The following is an 18,025-nucleotide window of genomic DNA, read 5'->3' as shown; positions in this document are numbered from 1 at the left end:
GGTACCTATGACAATTAATACCTGTGACAACTTGCCTCCCGCCCCCAGCTCCAAAGGTTGCACTCCCGGTAGCTGGGAAGAAGGGGCGGTAGGGGGGACTTAAATCTGCTCCCTTGAACCAGCAGCCCCAGAATACTGACACCGAGGGAGTGGGATCTCTGTTGATGAAAGTTAATAATCATGTCAGGCCACGGCAACTGTCTGTTTTGGGGACTGGCCTAGGCATGTTTGGAAGTGGGCATGATTTGTCTTGGGTGCCTGCTTCATTGGACCCGAGAGCAGCGTTGACTCAGTCACCACACCCCTCCCCTCCCAGGGTCAGCAGAAGCTGCCTCACCCTCTACTCCCTGGAATCCCTCCGCCCTTTATCACATCCCATCAGTGGGCTCTAGACTTTGCCTCGTGAGTCTCTTACACGCACCTATGAGAAACAGGCTCAGGCAAGCAGGCTGAGTTCTGAGAATTGTCCCAAGTCCAGCCCAAGGGGTGGCGGGAACAGCAGTTCCAGGGAGTGGGAGGCTGTCCCTGGGCACAGGGTGATGGTCCGGAGGCAGATGGCGGTGGTAGGCCATCTCAGTGCCCAGCTGCAAAGGCAGCCATCTGCTCTGTCTCCTGCAGGATTGGTCCTTCAGGCTGTTATTCAAAGCGAAGAATGGGGCCTCCCTGAAAAGACAAACCCACTTCTCATGAGAACTGACTACATAGAGTGTGTTGCCCAGAATGTTGGGTAGCACAGTTTACTTGGCAAACTGTGCTCTTCTCTGGGCCTTAAATCTGCATACTGGGGACGGGAGTGCGGGGAGGGAGAGACCACAGGTATTGCCTTGCCCCCCAAGCTCACATGCTGGTTGCACGCACAGCCGGCCCCACTGCTGACCGCCCTCTCTCTCGGCCCCGCAGTCCGATGGCTCCATCCTGGCGATCGCCCTGCTGATCCTGTTCCTGCTTCTGGCCCTGGCTCTCCTCTGGTGGTTCTGGCCCCTCTGCTGCACCGTGGTAAGTGCCCCAAGCTTCTCCCCCAGCCTCAGACCTCAGGCGGCTCAAAGCAAAGAATGACACAGGTTAACAGGACCATGAGTAGGTAGAGGGCAACAAGAAACTGTGTAAATAATTAACAATAAGTCTAGCGTCTTTTGTACAATTTTTACAAAATTGGCAAAAACTAACATGATCGGGCTTCCCTGGTGGCGCAGTGGTTGAGAGTCCGCCTGCCGATGCAGGCGACACGGGTTCGTGCCCCGGTCCGGGAGGATCCCACATGCCGCGGAGCGGCTGGGCCCGTGAGCCATGGCCGCTGAGCCTGCGCGTCCAGAGCCTGTGCTCCGCAACGGGAGAGGCCACAGCAGGGAGAGGCCCACATAATGCAAAAAAAAAGAAACTAACATGTTCAATAAAATCATGAGTCATTAGGAGTCAGTATGCGTCAGGGTTTGCCAATGGACACACCATTTTGGGTGGAGTAGCTGAAGGGGCTGCTCTGGGTGCAGTGCCTAGGAAGGATCAGCAGAATACTGTAAATGACGAGCGTTACTTGATGTGTAATAAATACACATGCATGTGTGTGTGTGGCACATGTGCACGTGTGCACACACACGCACACACACTTGTTGAGTTGCACCAGCTGATACTCTTCCAAAGCCACCTTGGTCTTAGCAACTAGTCAGCCCATCTGAGAAAGTGCCTCAGGCCTCTTTATTTTTAACAATAAAGAGTGGCACCGGGCTTCCCTGGTGGCGCAGTGGTTGAGAGTCTGCCTGCCGATGCAGGGGACACGGGTTCGTGCCCCAGTCCGGGAAGATCCCACATGCCGCGGAGTGGCTGGGCCCGTGAGCCATGGCCGCTGAGCCTGTGTGTCCGGAGCCTGTGCTCCGCAACGGGAGAGGCCACAACAGTGAGAGGCCCGTGTACCGCAAAAAAAAAAAAAAAAAAAAAGAGGGGCACCTACCTTTATTTTATTATTTAGCTACCATTTATAGGACACACCTATATGTGCCCAGCACAAGATCAGTAAGGATCTCCTCCCCATCATCGTCACCTGGAGCCACCACATAGCTCTGGCCAGCATCGCCAAATAGTGCAGGGCCTGGAATAACCCGCCATCACCTGCCGTGCCCAAATGATATGTGCTTGTCTATCAGTTTCTATTCCCTGGCCCCCAAACCAGGAAAAGACCAAACAAAGCAATATCCAAATGAAAAAAAAAACATTAGCTCTTGCAACTCTAGTTCTAGCACATGCCCTGACTTCATGCACAATCAGAGCATGCGCTGTACAGGCAGGTGCGTTTGAAGTGAGCGCTGCTCCACTGCCACAGCTTCTTCCATTCCCTGCATCTCAGTTCTTCCATGGCAGGCCCAGCAGAGGAAAATAGATGGTGAGCATCTCCAGGCTAGAGCTTGTCTTCACTTTATCTCTGGAAATCCAGCATTTAGCATACAGTGCAAGGCGACTCAAGTCTGTGTGTAGGACAGAAACTGAAGCCTCATAGAGCACTAGACTTGAACAAAAGGGAGAAACGGTTTCAAACAGCACTTTAAAGAGATGATAAATGGATGAATGCAAAACTCAGCCAGGATGTGGATCCCTGTGGCAAGGATTCTGGAAAGAAAGAGGCTTTTGCACCAACAGAAGCCTCTGGTTTTGAGGGGAAAAGATGACTTGTAGCAGACAAGAATGTGTGGGTGGGAGGGACCCTGGTGGGAGGGACAGGTGCAAGTCTCAGGTCAATTAGTGTAATCCAGGCTGGAGTGATTTCACCAAGATTTTAAGCAGTCTTAAGCACAGCAGCCCCAGGTTTAAATGTTTAAATACTTAAGGCTGCATAACCATTTTATTTTTAAGGTTAAAAAAAACACTGAGGCAGCCAGACTGCTTTCTATGGTGATTCAAAAGGAAGCATATCTTCAAGTCTGGAATTCTCGGGGGAAGAAAACTTTCAGAGGGCTCTTAAAGAAGAGGGTGGCTGGGAGTGTTGGTGGTAGCCTGGGGTGAACCCTGGGGCTTCTGTTGTAGTGGGCATCACCCTTTGTTCACTTAGTCCCTTTGATTATTAAAAACAGTTACCTCTGGGTGGGGACAGCTAGGAACAATACAACAGCCAAGCAGTACTCCACCATTTACTGGTTGTGTGATCTTGGGCAAGTTACTTAACCTCTCTGTGCCCCAGTTTCCTCATTTATATGATGAGGACGATGAGAGCTCTGACCTCATAGGTAGATGGTGAAAATTAAAGGATTATCTATATAGGAATATCTATATATCTGCTTAAGGTTGTTCCTTGTATTATTATTAATAATTACTATTATTAATATTTTAAAATATTTACTATAATAGGAATATATAACTGTACTGTATGGCATTCAATTTATATTAGTGAGAAATGTCTCTTTTTTCCAGTTTTATTGAAATAGAATTGACAGATAGCACTTTATACGTTTATGGTATATAATTTAATGATTTGGTACATGTATATATTGCAAAAAGTTTACCATAGTAAGTTAACATCCATCACCCCACATATTACACATTTTTCCTTGTGATAAGAACTTTTAAGATTACTTTCCTAGCAACTGTCAAATGTACAATACAGTATTCTAAACTGTAGTCATCCTGTTGTACATTATATACCCCAAGCTTTATCTTGTAACTGGAAGTTGTACATTTTGACTACCTTTCACTCAATTCCTCCACCCCCAACCCTGTACCCCAGCCCCCACCTCTGGTAACCACAAATCTGATCTGTTTCTATGAAGTTGGTTCTTTTAGATTCCACATGTAAATGAAATCATACAGTATTTGTCTTTCTCTGCCTGACTTATTTCACTTAGCGTAATGCCCTCAAGGTCCATCCATGCTGTTGCAAATGGAAGGATTTCCTTCTTTTTTATGGCTTTTTTATGGCTGAATACTATTCCACATCTTCTTTACCCACTCGTCCTTCAATGTACACTTAAGTTGCTTACATGTCTTGGCTATTGTAAATAATGTTGCATTGAACATGAGGGTGCCTGTATCTCTTCAGGATAGTGATTTTGTTTCCTTCAGATATATACCCAAAATTGGAATTTTGTATTGGTACCCAATGGGCATCTCAAATGTAGGCATCTCTCCCCATCGTGTCCCAGCTAAATTCATCATGTTTTCCCCAGAACTGCTCTTCATCGATAGATATGTCACCATCCTCTGAGCTGCCCAAACTCTAGACTGAAGAGTGATTGCCAAGGTCTCCTCTGTCTCTCCTAGTCTTCTCTCACTTCACAGTTGTCTGTAGAGCATCCTCTTCTCTCACACCCCATCTCATCTGATACATCCATCTGCACCCTCTACACCAGCATAAGCATAATACCTGGCACTCATTAGTTGCTTAATAAATAGTTGTGGAATGAATGGATGAATGAATGTCATTGCCTTAGTCTGAGGTTCTGCATCTCCCACCTGAACTACTGCAATAACTTGTTCTGCTCTTTTAGCCTTTCTCACTGTCACTAGGTTTTTTCCCCTTAAAAAAAGAAAAATAATCAGGTCATGGTCCCACTCACTTCCATGCCCCAAATCCTCTTGACTGTTCAAGATCTCTAAAGTAGACTTCAAATTCCTTGACATGGCGTATGTAGACCCTTCTCAACCTGGCCACGCCCCACTTCTCCACCTCACCTCCCACCTACTCCTCCCTGTGCCTGGACCCCCTTGGCACCCTGTGCGGACTCCTTCATGGCACTGACCATGGCGTTGTAACTGATCGTTTGCTTGTCAATCTTCCCCTGTAGACATATGCTATTGGAAGCCAGGGCTGTAGTTCCCCAGAGAATAACCATGCCCGGCTCAAGGCTGTTACTCAGTATATCTCAAAGCTCATTGAGGAGCTAAATGGAAGGAGGGCCATCTCCAGGCACACTCTATTCTTTGGGGTTCCTTGAACATACCTCATAGCTACTAATGATCTCTTTGCTTATATTGTCTCCGCTTGCTGAAATCTTTTCATCTTCTTTATTTACTCTGTCAACAATTCCTCTTTCTTCAAAGCCCGGTTCACTGATCACTCCATCTCAGTAGCTTTCCTTTTTCCCACCTGGGGAGAATTAGCGCCAACCTCCCTTGGTTTTCATAGCACTTTTTTCACACATCTATTAGCGAATTTTCTCATTCTGTCACAAGTGTTCATTCATATATATGTTCCTGTCACTATACAATGAACTCCTCCAGGGGACAGAGAAATTTGTCACAGAAAATCATCCCACAAAAAGTACAGTGCCTACTATGTAATTCATATGTTTTCCAAACTAAACTAAAGTGGGGAAGGGGAATGGATACGAAAGGAACCCACAAACCGGTGGAACTGTAGGGCATGGTAGTTTCATGGGTGTTTGTATTATTATTATCAGGTTTCATAAATTACATGTATGTTACACACATCGTTTTATATGTATCAAATATTACATAACAAAAGACACTTTTATCAGCTTCTTAAATAAAATCCTAGAAATCTGCCCATTTTATTAGGGGGTTCATTGTATATCAGGAACCCCGAATCAAAAGATCTTGCCCTATTTTGCCAGGTGAAAAAGTTTCTGGAGATTCGTTGCATAACAAGGTGAATATACTTAACATTACTGAACTGTACACTTAAAAATGGTTAAGATTAGGTTATGTGTTTTTTACCACAACTAGAGAGAAAATAAAAAGAGATCCTGCTGTAGAGTTGGAATTCTTCTGCAGCCCAGCTAATTAAACTACACCATTAAAGTGAAATCAAACCATTATATTTCTGTTCAAATAATGGCAAATATTGTTGGGAGAGGATCATGTGCATGCTTTGAGAATTTCTCCCTAGAGAAACAAAATGCGGTTGCCTTTTGTTTTGGTTTGTTTTTAAAGGCCTCGTAGGTATCTTATGAACAGTTTTTAAAGAATTATGTAAAGGATCATGTTTAATTCACTTTATTGAATTTCCAGGGTAGTTCAATGAATGACAAATTGCAAGGGACAAAAACTAATCAGGAACCTGACGTGCCTTAAATTGAAATAAAAATAAATTCTTCAAATAATGCCCTCCACACCTTGAAGCATAGCATTTAATTTTCAGGGCCAGACAACCAAACCTAACATCACCAAAGGGATTCACTGAAGCATATTTAGTAGAAACCTGACAAGTACAAGCAGTTCCTTAGCCAGGCATCATGGGCCTAGACTCATCGTGCTTTCTGGATCCCTTTCCAGCCTCCACCCATTCCCATCTGGACACACCTCTCTCTGCAGCTGACAAGGTCGCTTCCCACTAGCATGCAGAGCCCTGCCATGGCCTGCCCTCACCTCAGAGCTCTGCACCACACGCCAGTCTGTTCTCATCTCCACCTTGCCCTCGTGGCTTCCCTCTTCCCTGCTGGGCTGGCCCTGCGACTTGCCTGGAAACCCACCCGCCACCATCCTCATGCCCCTAGGTGAGCTGGAAAGAGGCGAGCTGTCATTAAAGACAATGGGGTTCCAATATGAGATCTGCCTCCATCAATATGAGGTCTGCCTCCATCAAAGGCAAATCTTTTAACCTTCATTTCCTCACATGAAAAATTAGAAAATTGGAACCATGTTGGCGCTAAGGTAGCTTCCTTATATTCTTACCTCCTATAAGTGAATCTACTCCTCTCCTTCAACATTTCCTGGCCTGTGGTCCTTAAACCTGGTTACACATCAAAATATGATGCAAGTATCAGGGGCAGCATTTCCAGACGTTGTCCACCTAAACTTCTTTTGACCCTGGAACCCTCCCTTGACACTTACTCATTAACATACTGACATCTAGAAGGGCACTAGTCCTTCCCAAACACCTATTGACATCCTGATGTCTGGAAGGACACTAACATTCTACCAAAGACCGTTTGGGAAACATAAGCCCAGAGAATGCTGAATTGGCTGAAAGTCAGATTCCTGGGTCCCTAGGTGTGGCCTCTTTACCGCCCTCCTCGAAGGGTGTCAATGCCAACAAGCTCAAACACACTGTGAACATCATCCCGCACCCTTGTTCCTTGTGTGTCCTGCTCAGATCCCACAGGCACTGCCAGTGGCTGGAATCACCTTGCCCATAACCCAGGCAGACCAGATGCTCCTCTAAGCCTCAGGGAATCTGAATTCATGAACTTTTTTTAACTGTCTCAGTGTTTCGCAGTGACTCGTGCATCATCTAGTGAAGAATATGCATAGCTGCTCTTTGAAATTACCATGTACATCATTTAGGCCTTATCAACTAATGTTAAAATTCTTGCCACTACCCTCTCTTGAGTTATGTATGAATTTGGCCTTTTAAATAATTCCAGTCTTAAGGGAGATAAGATGAGAGGCCAAAAATTATTTGGAATTTGAGTTCCAAATGTAAAAAACAAAAAAGTTGAGCTCATTTCTTTGAAAATTTCTTGTACTACATTCTAGATCAACACCCTTGGCACTAGACTTTACTAAACTTTTACAGTGTAAAATTACTGGATTCAAGCGGTACTTGGCCAGCTCTAATCAACTGTGAGGTTTCTATTACATTTATACTGTTTGTATAGTAAGATCCATTTATCTGTCATCAGCTAGTATTTCATGTTTCCTGGACATTTTCCACATTGCATTGCCTAGTTTCCCTTGGTGTCTTGATTTTAATTAAAAGGATGTTTATTACAAGGTCGAGGAATCAGAATGGAAGCCTAAATTGTAAAAGCATGAGAGCAAGCATCCCCTTCCATCCATGAGATTAAAGCCTTTTGTTAGGTGGCTTTTCAGATCTCATTGGCATTTCTTCTATACACAGCTTTCTTCTAACGGCTTCTCCTCACACAGAACCTATGAGGCCAGGGAGGTAGCAAAGGAGTTGGAATTAAGATATCAGCCCAGAAGTCCCAGGATATGCGATGTTTGAAATCAAAGGCTCCAAATACAACATTTAGGCATCTAAATACAACATTTATTTGAGTTACCCCTCTGAGCATGCAAGAGGTAATCATTTGTGAAAAATCAATTACTCCTGGCTGGTGATACACTGGACTTCCTAGCAAAATAAAAACAAAAAATTTCCTGGAAAAACAATGTAATAAAAGTTGTTTAAAATGCATAGCCAGGCTCACAAGAAAATAGACATTTCCAGGGACAAAATAAAAAAGGTTCTGGAAATCAGACGGTTAGCTGACCCTAAAGCAGTGGTGATTTTCCAATCTCAATAACCTAGACATTTGGTTTCAGAGCCTTACATAGGTCCATAAAAGTTTGGGAGTCAGACTTGAGTCTTCTGCTACAGCTGAGACCTTGAGTAAAAGGATGAGCTATGAGGTGTGTGTGTGTGTGTGTGTGTGTGTGTGTGTGTGTGTGTGTCCCTAAGAATTCAGAGCCACAACCTCTCAGTTTTAGAGTTCAAATATTTATTACTTGGGGTTCTGTAAATTACAAGCTAAGAGAAAGGGATCACAGTTTGGAAGTGTTTAGGAGCCTGCAAAAGGAAACTCTGGCAGGTTGATCCCTTAGCTCAGTCTTCATAAGATTCCCATAGGTAAAAGCAAACTTCACATGAGTTCACAATCGAAAATTACCAAAAACCCAAGGAATATTATTACTCAGACTCCTTGGGGTTTTACTACGCATGGAAAGCACAGAAGACCAGAAATCAGTTGAGGAAGTCAGGCCCTATCATTGGTCTTTCCTTTGCTCTCTACAAAGTTAACAATGGTTGAGTAGCAGATACATCAAAAGTTCTCTAAATACCATTATTTCTCCCATAACGTGAAGGGTATTCCTAAAAATATCACTTCATATGGAATTTTAGCCCTATGAAAATAACAGGACTGGAGGGGGGGATATAGGTTCAGAACAGAACATTCAAAACTGTGCAACGTTATAAAATAATACACTTTTAAAAATTAATAAGAAACTGAAAATTTTCACCATTTTAAACATCTTCAATTCTTGAAGTAATGCTACAGTATAAATAGCACTATGTCTCAATTTTTAAAAAATAAACACATGAAGTTTTGTGATGAGTTTGAGTATGATGTAGCCCCATGCCTTTGAGTTAACGGGACAGAAGGAAGGACATTCTTAGGATGAAGTGTCACAACAACAGAGGTGGATGACTGTGACTCATTGTCTTCTTACCCCTTCTGTGCTGACTTAAAATAGAAATGCAGCTTTTGTTGTCTTGCCAGGGTCCTCTTTTCATAACAACAACAACAAAGCTGTTTGTGTGGTTCCAAATAAGACCAAATACCACAAAAGTGTTATTCTGCTGCTCTCAGCATGATAGCCTTTTCTTCAATCCATGACACATGCTTCTAATCCCCTTTAAAGCAGATGAAGGGCCCCATGCCTTCCATTCTCCTTTCTTTGGGTTCCTCAATGTGGTCTCCAATGAAGCTCAATGTGGGTTCCTTTACTCCCTTTGCTCTCAGGGTGTCCCATGAATCTCATCTCTTCATGAGCATCTCATACACAAGCTTAAGGCTTTCCTCCTTCCCTGAATCCTTGGATTCTTATAACCAGGACATACACTCATGTTGACGATGCTTTAAATGCTTTCATGAAGAAAGGTACACAGGCTCACAAGTGCGATATATTGATTTAATTGCACTGCACAAGGGTAAACAGAACTAAGAAAACAGATGAGGTGTGTGTGAGTTTTGTGTGTTTCTTCCAGGTCACTACTGACAGCTGAGCAGCATCTTCATAGTACTTGGTGGCACCCAATATAATCAGCCAGCTCACACTTTTAAATGGTTAATGTTATGTTATGTGAACTTTACCGCAACCAAAAAAATCTAAAACATATACAGGCATACTTCAGAGATATTGCAGGTTCCATTCCAGACCACCACAGTAAAGCAAGTCACATGAATTTTTTCGGTTTCCCAGTGCATATTAAGGTTATGTAGTCTACTGAGTATTGCCTAAAAAAAAATTTACATACCTTATTTTTAAAAATACTTTATTGCTAAAATATGCTAATCACCTGCACCTTCAGTGAGTCAAAATCTTTTTTTTTGAATTTTTGAATTTTATTTATTTTTTTATAGAGCAAGTTCTTATTAGTCCTCAGTTTTATACACATCAGTGTATATATGTCAATCCCAATCACCTAATTCATCACACTACCACCACCACCACCCCGCCGCTTTCCCCACTTGGTGTCCATACGTTTGTTCTCTACATCTGTGTCTCAATTTTTGCCCTGCAAACTGGTTCATCTGTACCGTTTTTCTCGGTTCCACGTATATGCATTAATAAACGCTATTTGTTTTTCTCTTTCTAACATACTTCACTCTGTATGACAGTCTCTAGATCCATCCACGTCTCAACAAATGACCCAATTTCGTTCCTTTTTATGGCTGAGTAATATTCCATTGTATATATGTGCCACATCTTCTTTATCTATTCATCTGTCGATGGGCATTTAGGTTGCTTCCATGACCTGGCTATTGTAAATAGTGCTGCAATGAATATTGGGGTGCATGTGTCTTTTGGAATTATGGTTTTCTCTGGGTATGTGCCCAGTAGTGGAATTGCTGGATCACATGGTAATTCTATTTTTAGTTTTTTAAGGAACCTCCATACTGTTCTCCATAGTGGCTGTATCAATGTACATTCCCACCAACAGTGCAAGAGGGTTCCCTTTGCTCCACACCCTCTCCAGCATTTGTTGTTTGTAGATTTTCTGATGATGCCCATTCTAACTGGTGTGAGGTGATACCTCATTGTAGTTTTGATTTGCATTTCTCTAATAATTAGTGATGTTGAGCAGCTTTTCATGTGCTTCTTGGCCATCTGTATGTCTTCTTTGGAGAAATGTCTATTTAGGTCTTCTGCCCATTTTTGGGCTGGGTCGTTTGTTTCTTTAATATTGAGCTGCATGAGCTGTTTATATTTTTTGGAGATTAATCCTTTGTCTGTTGATTCGTTTGCAAATATTTTCTCCCATTCTGAGGGTTGTCTTTTTGTCTTGTTTACGGTTTCCTTTGCTGTTCAAAAGCTTTGAAGTTTCATTCTGTCCCATTTGTTTATTTTTGTTTTTATTTCCATTACTCTAGGAGGTGGATCAAAAAACATCTTGCTGCGATTTATGTGAAAGAGTGTTCTTCCTATGTTTTCCTCTAAGAGTTTTACCGTGTCCGGTCTTACATTTAGGTCTCTAATCCATTTTGAGTTTATTTTTGTGTATGGTGTTAGGGAGTGTTCTAATTTCATTCTTTTACATGTAGCTGTCCAGTTTTCCCAGCACCACTTACTGAAGAGACTGTCTTTTCTCCATTGTATATCCTTGCCTCCTTTGTTATAGATTAGTTGACCATAGGTGCGTGGGTTTATCTCTGGGCTTTCTATCTTGTTCCATTGATCTATGTTTCTGTTTTTGTGCCAGTATCATATTGTCTTGATTACTGTAGGTTTGTAGTATAGTCTGAAGTCAGGGAGTCTGATTCCTCCAGCTCCATTTCTTTCCCTCAATGCTGCTTTGGCTATTCAGGGTCTTTTGTGTCTCCTTACAAATTTTAAGATTTTTTGTTCTAGTTCTGTGGAAAATGACATTGGTAATTTGATAGGGATTGCATTGAATCTGTAGATTGCTTTGGGTAGTATAGTCATTTTCACAATATTGATTCTTCCAATCCAAGAACATGGTATTTCTCTCCATCTATTTATATCATCTTTAATTTCTTTCGTCAGTGTCTTATAGTTTTCTGCATATAGGTCTTTTGTCTTCCTAGGTAGGTTTATTCCTAGATATTTTATTCTTTATGTTGCAGTGGTAAATGGGAGTGTTTCCTTAATTTCTCTTTCAGATATTTCATCATTAGTGTATAGGAATGCAAGAGATTTCTGTGCATTAATTTTGTATCCTGCAACTTTACCAAATTCATTGATTATCTCTAGCAGTTTTCTGGTGGCATCTTGCATATTCTCTATGTATAGTATCAAGTCATCTGCAAACAGTGACAGTTTTACTTCTTTTCCAATTTGTATTCCTTTTATTTCTTTTTCTTCTCTGATTGCCATGGCTAGGACTTCCAAAACTATGTTGAATAATAGTGGTGAGAGTGCCCATCCTTGTCTTGTTCCTGATCTTAGAGGAAATGCTTTCAGTTTTTCACCATTGAGAGTGATGTTTGCTATGGGTTTGTCGTATATGGCCTTTATTATGTTGAGGTAGGTTCCCTCTATGCCCACTTTCTGGAGAGCCTTTATCATAAATGGGTGTTGAATTTTGTCAAAAGCTTTTTCTGCATCTATTGAGATGATCATATGGTTTTTAGTCTTCAATTTCTTAATATGGTGTATCACATGGATTGATTTGCATATATTGAAGAATCCTTGCATTCCTGGGATAAATCCCACTTGATCATGGTGTATGATCCTTTTAATGTGTTGCTGGATCCTGTTTGCTAGTATTTTGTTGAGGATTTTTTTTTTTTTTTTTTGGCGGTACACAGGCCTCTCACTGTTGTGGCCTCTCCCGTTGCGGAGCACAGGCTCCAGATGTGCAGGCTCAGCGCCCATGGCTCATGGGCCTAGCCGCTCTGCGGCATGTGGGATCTTCCTGGACTGGGGCACAAACCCGTGTCCCCTGCATCGGCAGGCGGACTCTCAACCACTGTGCCACCAGGGAAGCCCTGCTGAGGAGTTTTGCATCTATATTCATCAGTGATATTGGTCTGTAATTTTCTTTTTTTTTAGTATCTTTGTCTGGTTTTGGTAGCAGGGTGATGGTGGCCTCACAGAATGAGTTTGGGAGTGTTCCTTCCTCCACAAATTTTTGGAAGAGTTTGAGAAGAATGGGTGTTAGCTCTTCTCTAAATGTTTGATAGAATTCACCTGTGAAGCCATCCAGTTGTGGACTTTTGTTTGTTGGAAGATTTTTAATCACAGTTTCAATTTCATTACTTGTGATTGGTCTGTTCATATTTTCTGTGTCTTCCTGGTTCAGTCTTGGAAGGTTATACCTTTCTAAGAATTTGTCCATTTCTTCCAGGTTGCCCATTTTTTGGCATAGAGTTGCTTGTAGTAGTCTCTTAGGATGCTTTGTATTTCTGCGATATCTGTTGTAACGTCTCCTTTTTCATTTCTAATTTTATTGATTTGAGTCTTCTCCCTCTTTTTCTTGATGAGTCTGGCTAATGGTTTATCAGTTTTGTTTATCTTCTCAAAGAACCATCTTTTAGTTTTATTGATCTTTGTTATTGTTTCTATTTCATTGATTTCTTCTCTGATCTTTATGATTTCTTTCCTTCTGCTAACTTTGGGTTTTGTTTGTTCTTCTTTCTCTAGTTCCTTTAGGTGTAAGGTTAGATTGTTTATTTGAGGTTTTTCTTGTTTCTTGAGGTAGGCTTGTATAGCTATAAACTTCCCTCTTAGAACTGCTTTTGCTGCCTCTCATCAGTTTTGGATCATCGTGTTTTCATTGTCATCTGTCTCTAGGTATTTTTTGATTTCTTCAGTGATCTCTTGGTTATTTAGTAATGTATTGTTTAGCCTCCATGTGTTTGTGTTTTTTGCATTTTTTTCCCTGTTAATCATTTCTAATCTCATAGTGTTGTGGTCAGAAAAGATGCTTGATATGTTTTCAATTTTCTTAAATTTACTGAGGCTTGATTTGTGACCCAAGATGTGATCTATCCTGGAGAATGTTCCGTGCGCACTTGAGAAGAAAGTGTAATCTGCTGTTTTTGGTTGAAATGTCCTATAAATATCAACTAAATCTATCTGGTCTATTGTGTCATTTAAAGCTTCTGTTTCCTTATTTATCTACTCATAATCTTTTTATAATAGTAACATCAAAGATCACTGATTGCAGATCACCATAGCAAACATAATAATAATGAAAATTTTTGAAATATTGAGAGAATTACCTAAATGTGACACAGAGACATGAAGTGAGCAAATGCTGTTGGAAAAATGGCACCAAAATACTTGCTCAACACAGTGTTGCCACAAAGCTTCAATTTGTAAAAAACAGAATATCTTCAGCACCCAATAAAGCAAAGTCTGCCTGTATATTACCTTCTCCTTTACTTCGTGAAAAATCATACTTTGAGCTAATACGATTTCACAGTTTATTGATTTTATTGCTCAGTGTCCTTACCACATATGAATAAATTTACATATTACATACCTACATTGTAACAAAAGAAACTGTACATGTTGTTTTCAAATTTTCAGGAAGCCTTCTTGGAAATTTAATTCGGGACACAAAGCTGATTCGTGAACCACAAGGCAAGGGAATTTACTTGGAGGCTGGGGCTAGGGGATAAAATGGGATATAGATGGTGTCAATAAAGTACCATAATTAACCATGAGTCCAACCCATAACTCTAATGAGATCCTTATGGTGCATACATATGTCACAATCCACTCATGGCAGTTGGAACTGTTAGCATATTAATTACTAAAGAAACATTTATATGGAGAGTTGAGAAACCAGATTTGCATCTTGTATCACTAAAGTGCTTACTTGACAGGCAAAGAAGTTTAGAAGAATCAGAAATGCTTTCTTTACCTTTTCCTTTATAACGCATACTCATTCATTCCAGAAATAGTGACTAAGCATCAAGCACTGACTATGTGTCAGGAGATTAAAACTGAACCAAGGATGCCCATGTCTTCTAGAAGCTTAGAGTCCAGTTCTTCTTGCAGAAGAAAGAGATGCAAATACAGTGCAGTCAGTTCATTGCCAATGGTGCAGTGAAAGATAAGAACCATGTCCCTAACGCCCAGGCAATAGTCTGGCTGGGATTGCTTCAGGGCTGGATCCGAGAATGCAGGCCATGCCAGCTCTGCACACAGATGAGCACGAATGCTCATCAGAGGAAGCAAGAGAGTTTCCTCCAGAGATAGTACTCTGTCTTCCCCTAGGTGGGACACATAAGAAATGAAGACCCCAGAGTCCCTGACAATAGAGCAGGGACACTATAACTTTTAGACTCAAACATTTTCTAATCAGCCATAGGCAGCTCTCAACAGAACAGTCATAGGAATGTCTGACTTGAAGCAAAACATACCCCCATATATCTACTCGAGGTGTAGCATTGTTAAAAACAGGCTGATTCATAGTTCTCAAAGTGTGGTCCACGGACCAGCAGTATAAGCATCATTTGGGAACTTGTTAGAAATGCAAAGATCCCACTCCAGACCTACTGATAATAAACTCAGGGATGCAGCCCAGAAGTCTGTGTTTTAAGAAGCCTTGCAGGCTACTCTGGTACTCAATAATGTTTAGAGCTATTCATCTAATTCAAACTAGAGGACAAATGCTTAATTTTGTTAATAGTTATCTTAAGCCATTCTCATGGACTTTGTCTGGACAACAGAACTGGCTATGTGTCATGGAAGTGTCTCCTTTGCAATAAGAGAACCACACCTTCGGTATAAAGGAGGTTGCAGGAGATGCTCCTCATCCAGTTCAAGCAAGAAGGACACTGAGACACTGAAGACAATCTAAGAAGAAAGGGGACCCAAAAAGAAGTCCTCTTCTCATGCCATAAGATGAGCATCTGTCCAACATGAGCTCGTACAGCTTAGCCTACAGCCAACCGCTGTCAGAGTGAAGAGACAGGAAAGATAAGCAGGAGAAACGGAATGTTGTGATGGTGGAGCCATAGCAGGGGCCCATGGGGTAATAGCCAAGCCTGGCATCCCCCTGCTCCTTGTGCACCACACTGACCACACTCACTCTATTAAATGGAATGAGCCAGTGTGGCTACCCTGAGAGGAGGAAGAGGGGCCGGTGTCAAAAACCAGGTAGAGGGCTTCCCTGGTGGCACAGTGGTTGAGAGTCCACCTGCCGATGCAGGGGACACGGGTTCGTGCCCCGGTCCAGGAAGATCCCACATGCCGCGGAGCGGCTGGGCCCGTGAGCCATGGCCACTGAGCCCGCGCGTCCGGAGCCCGTGCTCCGCAACGGGAGAGGCCACAACAGTGAGGGGCCCGCGTACCACAAAAAACAAAACAAAACAAAAAAAACAGGTAGATTGCATTCTGCATTCCATTACACAGTACTATAGCAGTAGAGATGTAAGGGCAACAAAGTGCAAGGATCCAACATAAATTAGGAGCAAATCTTGAACACTTCTGGAGGGGAAAAAAACAAGCAAAATAAACTCACCAGGTGCTTTATTTCACCTTAACATTTTATAAAATAAATTTTGAGAGAGAGATTTACAGAGACCTAAACAGTTGAACTTGACATAAAACACAGTAAAGTTCCCGGATGTCAAAAAGGACCTGGGCACATGCGATCTTTCTACTGTAATCAACCCATGCTAACTGTATCTCCACATTGTCTCTCGTTTCATTTCCAACAGCCAAACTAAGAGGTGTACCTGAAAACTTGAATTTGTTTCGACTCAATGAGAAGTTGCCAGGAAGATTTCAATTTAATAAGATTCCACCTGGTCTTTTCAAGCTTACTTTCCTTTACCCGTACAACAGATTTTGCCAACTCTGGCTACCTCTACCTCTACCTAAACAAACGTGGACTAAATCAGAGTTAAAGTCACTGATAAGGGAGAAGAGGCACATCTCCCAATTCACAACAGAGTTTCAAGAAATTCTCAGGTAGCAAAGAAACACTAACAGAATTCAGAAGCTCTCTATCCCATCTCATTTTTCTTATGTGCTTTTACTTCACCAGTCCAACCATTAACGCAGAAGGGACTCTAGGGCAGCTATCCCAAGAAGGCATCTGGTCACTTTCTACTCATCCCAAATATCCAACCTGAAAATGATAGTAAGTAGAGATGTGATGTTGGCCTCTGGAGGAGAAATATGAAAAAATGTCCCCAGAGTTATCCGTGGTACTGCCATTCAGTTCTGCCATGTTATGCTTACAAATATGTTTGTTGAGGGATTTTCCTCTTAAACATTTCATTAAGGGTCTCTTCAACTTTATCCATCTTCTGTTTGTCCCTCCTAATGAGGAAGGAGCTGACAAGTCCACCCACAACCAAGAGGAAGCTCCCAGAACCTTCTAAGAAGGGAAGTAGCTCAAATCCAACCTAAGCTTTGTAGTGTTCAGTTGCTTCTAGCTTGCATTCTTGTTGGCAATAAAGACCGTCTAATCACATTAGTTGGAAGCCAAGAATTATGCAATTAACCTTTAATTACATTTAAAAATGCTACAGAAAACACTGGGTTATGTGAGACCCCATAAAGGGGACCTTGCTTGTTCTGTGAGGTCCTGGGCGACTTCTCAGGGGAGGTGATCTAGCCGATGAATACGTGTTAACTGGGGTACATGCAGGTGTGCAGACAAAGCAGGGAGGTTAGCAAGCAATTAGGCAGAAGATGCTACAAGTGTAAAGCAGCAGGGTGTGTGGAAGGGACAGGAAGGTGACAGGAGGCTGAAGTGCAGAAAGTGAAGGGGAGAGAGGTGGAGAGGGGTGAAGTGGAGAGGTGGGGGGCCACGCCTGCATGTCATGCAGGCCTTTTTGGGGCTGAGGCAATTTGCATTTTCTCCTGTGAGGCTGCAGTGGTGCTGTAGGCTCAAGACCAATACAAGCTGTTGCCCAATTGCTCCTCCAGGCCACCTGGGTTCGGGCCCTGGCGGGGCGGGAGGGGGGGCGGGGGGGGAGTGGGAAGGGCTGACTGTCCCTGTGCTCAGAGCACTCCATTGGGTGGCCCAGGCACTGGTCTTGGCATGAGAGTTTGGCTCACTCACAGACAGCCCATCCAGCCTGCCCAGATCGCACTTTGAGACGCTCTCCTGCCATTCCCTGGGCAAGCTGCACCCGCCCCCAGGAGAAGACTGGGAAGGAGGGGGCAGGGACTGGAAGCAATAGGATGACTTCTTCCTCATTCCCTCTGAATAGAGCCAGACACCCGTCCGATAAGGCCAGATTGGAAGTGCCTAAATTTCGTCTACCTGAACATGGTGGCATTTTTCCAGAAGCTCAGGTGCCCAGTTTACAAGTATGTTAGCCTGGCATCTAGATTATGAATTAGTCCGCCTTTGATTAATACTTAATAAATCATGTGTTTTGCTTTGTCTTTTGGGTTCCCCTTGGGACATTGTTGGATGCAG

General features: G+C 42.5%; 1 protein-coding gene across 1 annotated transcript in view; it reads left to right on the top strand.

Moving 5' to 3' along the window:
- The window catches only part of ANTXR1 (ANTXR cell adhesion molecule 1), a 238,597-nt gene that overhangs the window by 140,824 nt on the left and 79,748 nt on the right, over positions 1-18,025 (top strand). The window contains 1 exon segment of the mRNA XM_029231442.1: positions 901-996. Within this exon segment, the coding sequence (XP_029087275.1) occupies positions 901-996 (96 nt within the window).

The sequence above is a fragment of the Monodon monoceros genome, unplaced genomic scaffold, assembly GCF_005190385.1.
Source record: "Monodon monoceros isolate NGI ecotype Baffin Bay Population unplaced genomic scaffold, NGI_Narwhal_1 Super_Scaffold_19, whole genome shotgun sequence".
Lineage (NCBI taxonomy): Eukaryota > Metazoa > Chordata > Mammalia > Artiodactyla > Monodontidae > Monodon > Monodon monoceros.
The sequence above is the reverse complement of the archived record's forward strand: the minus strand, read 5'-3'. Positions and strand labels throughout refer to the sequence as shown.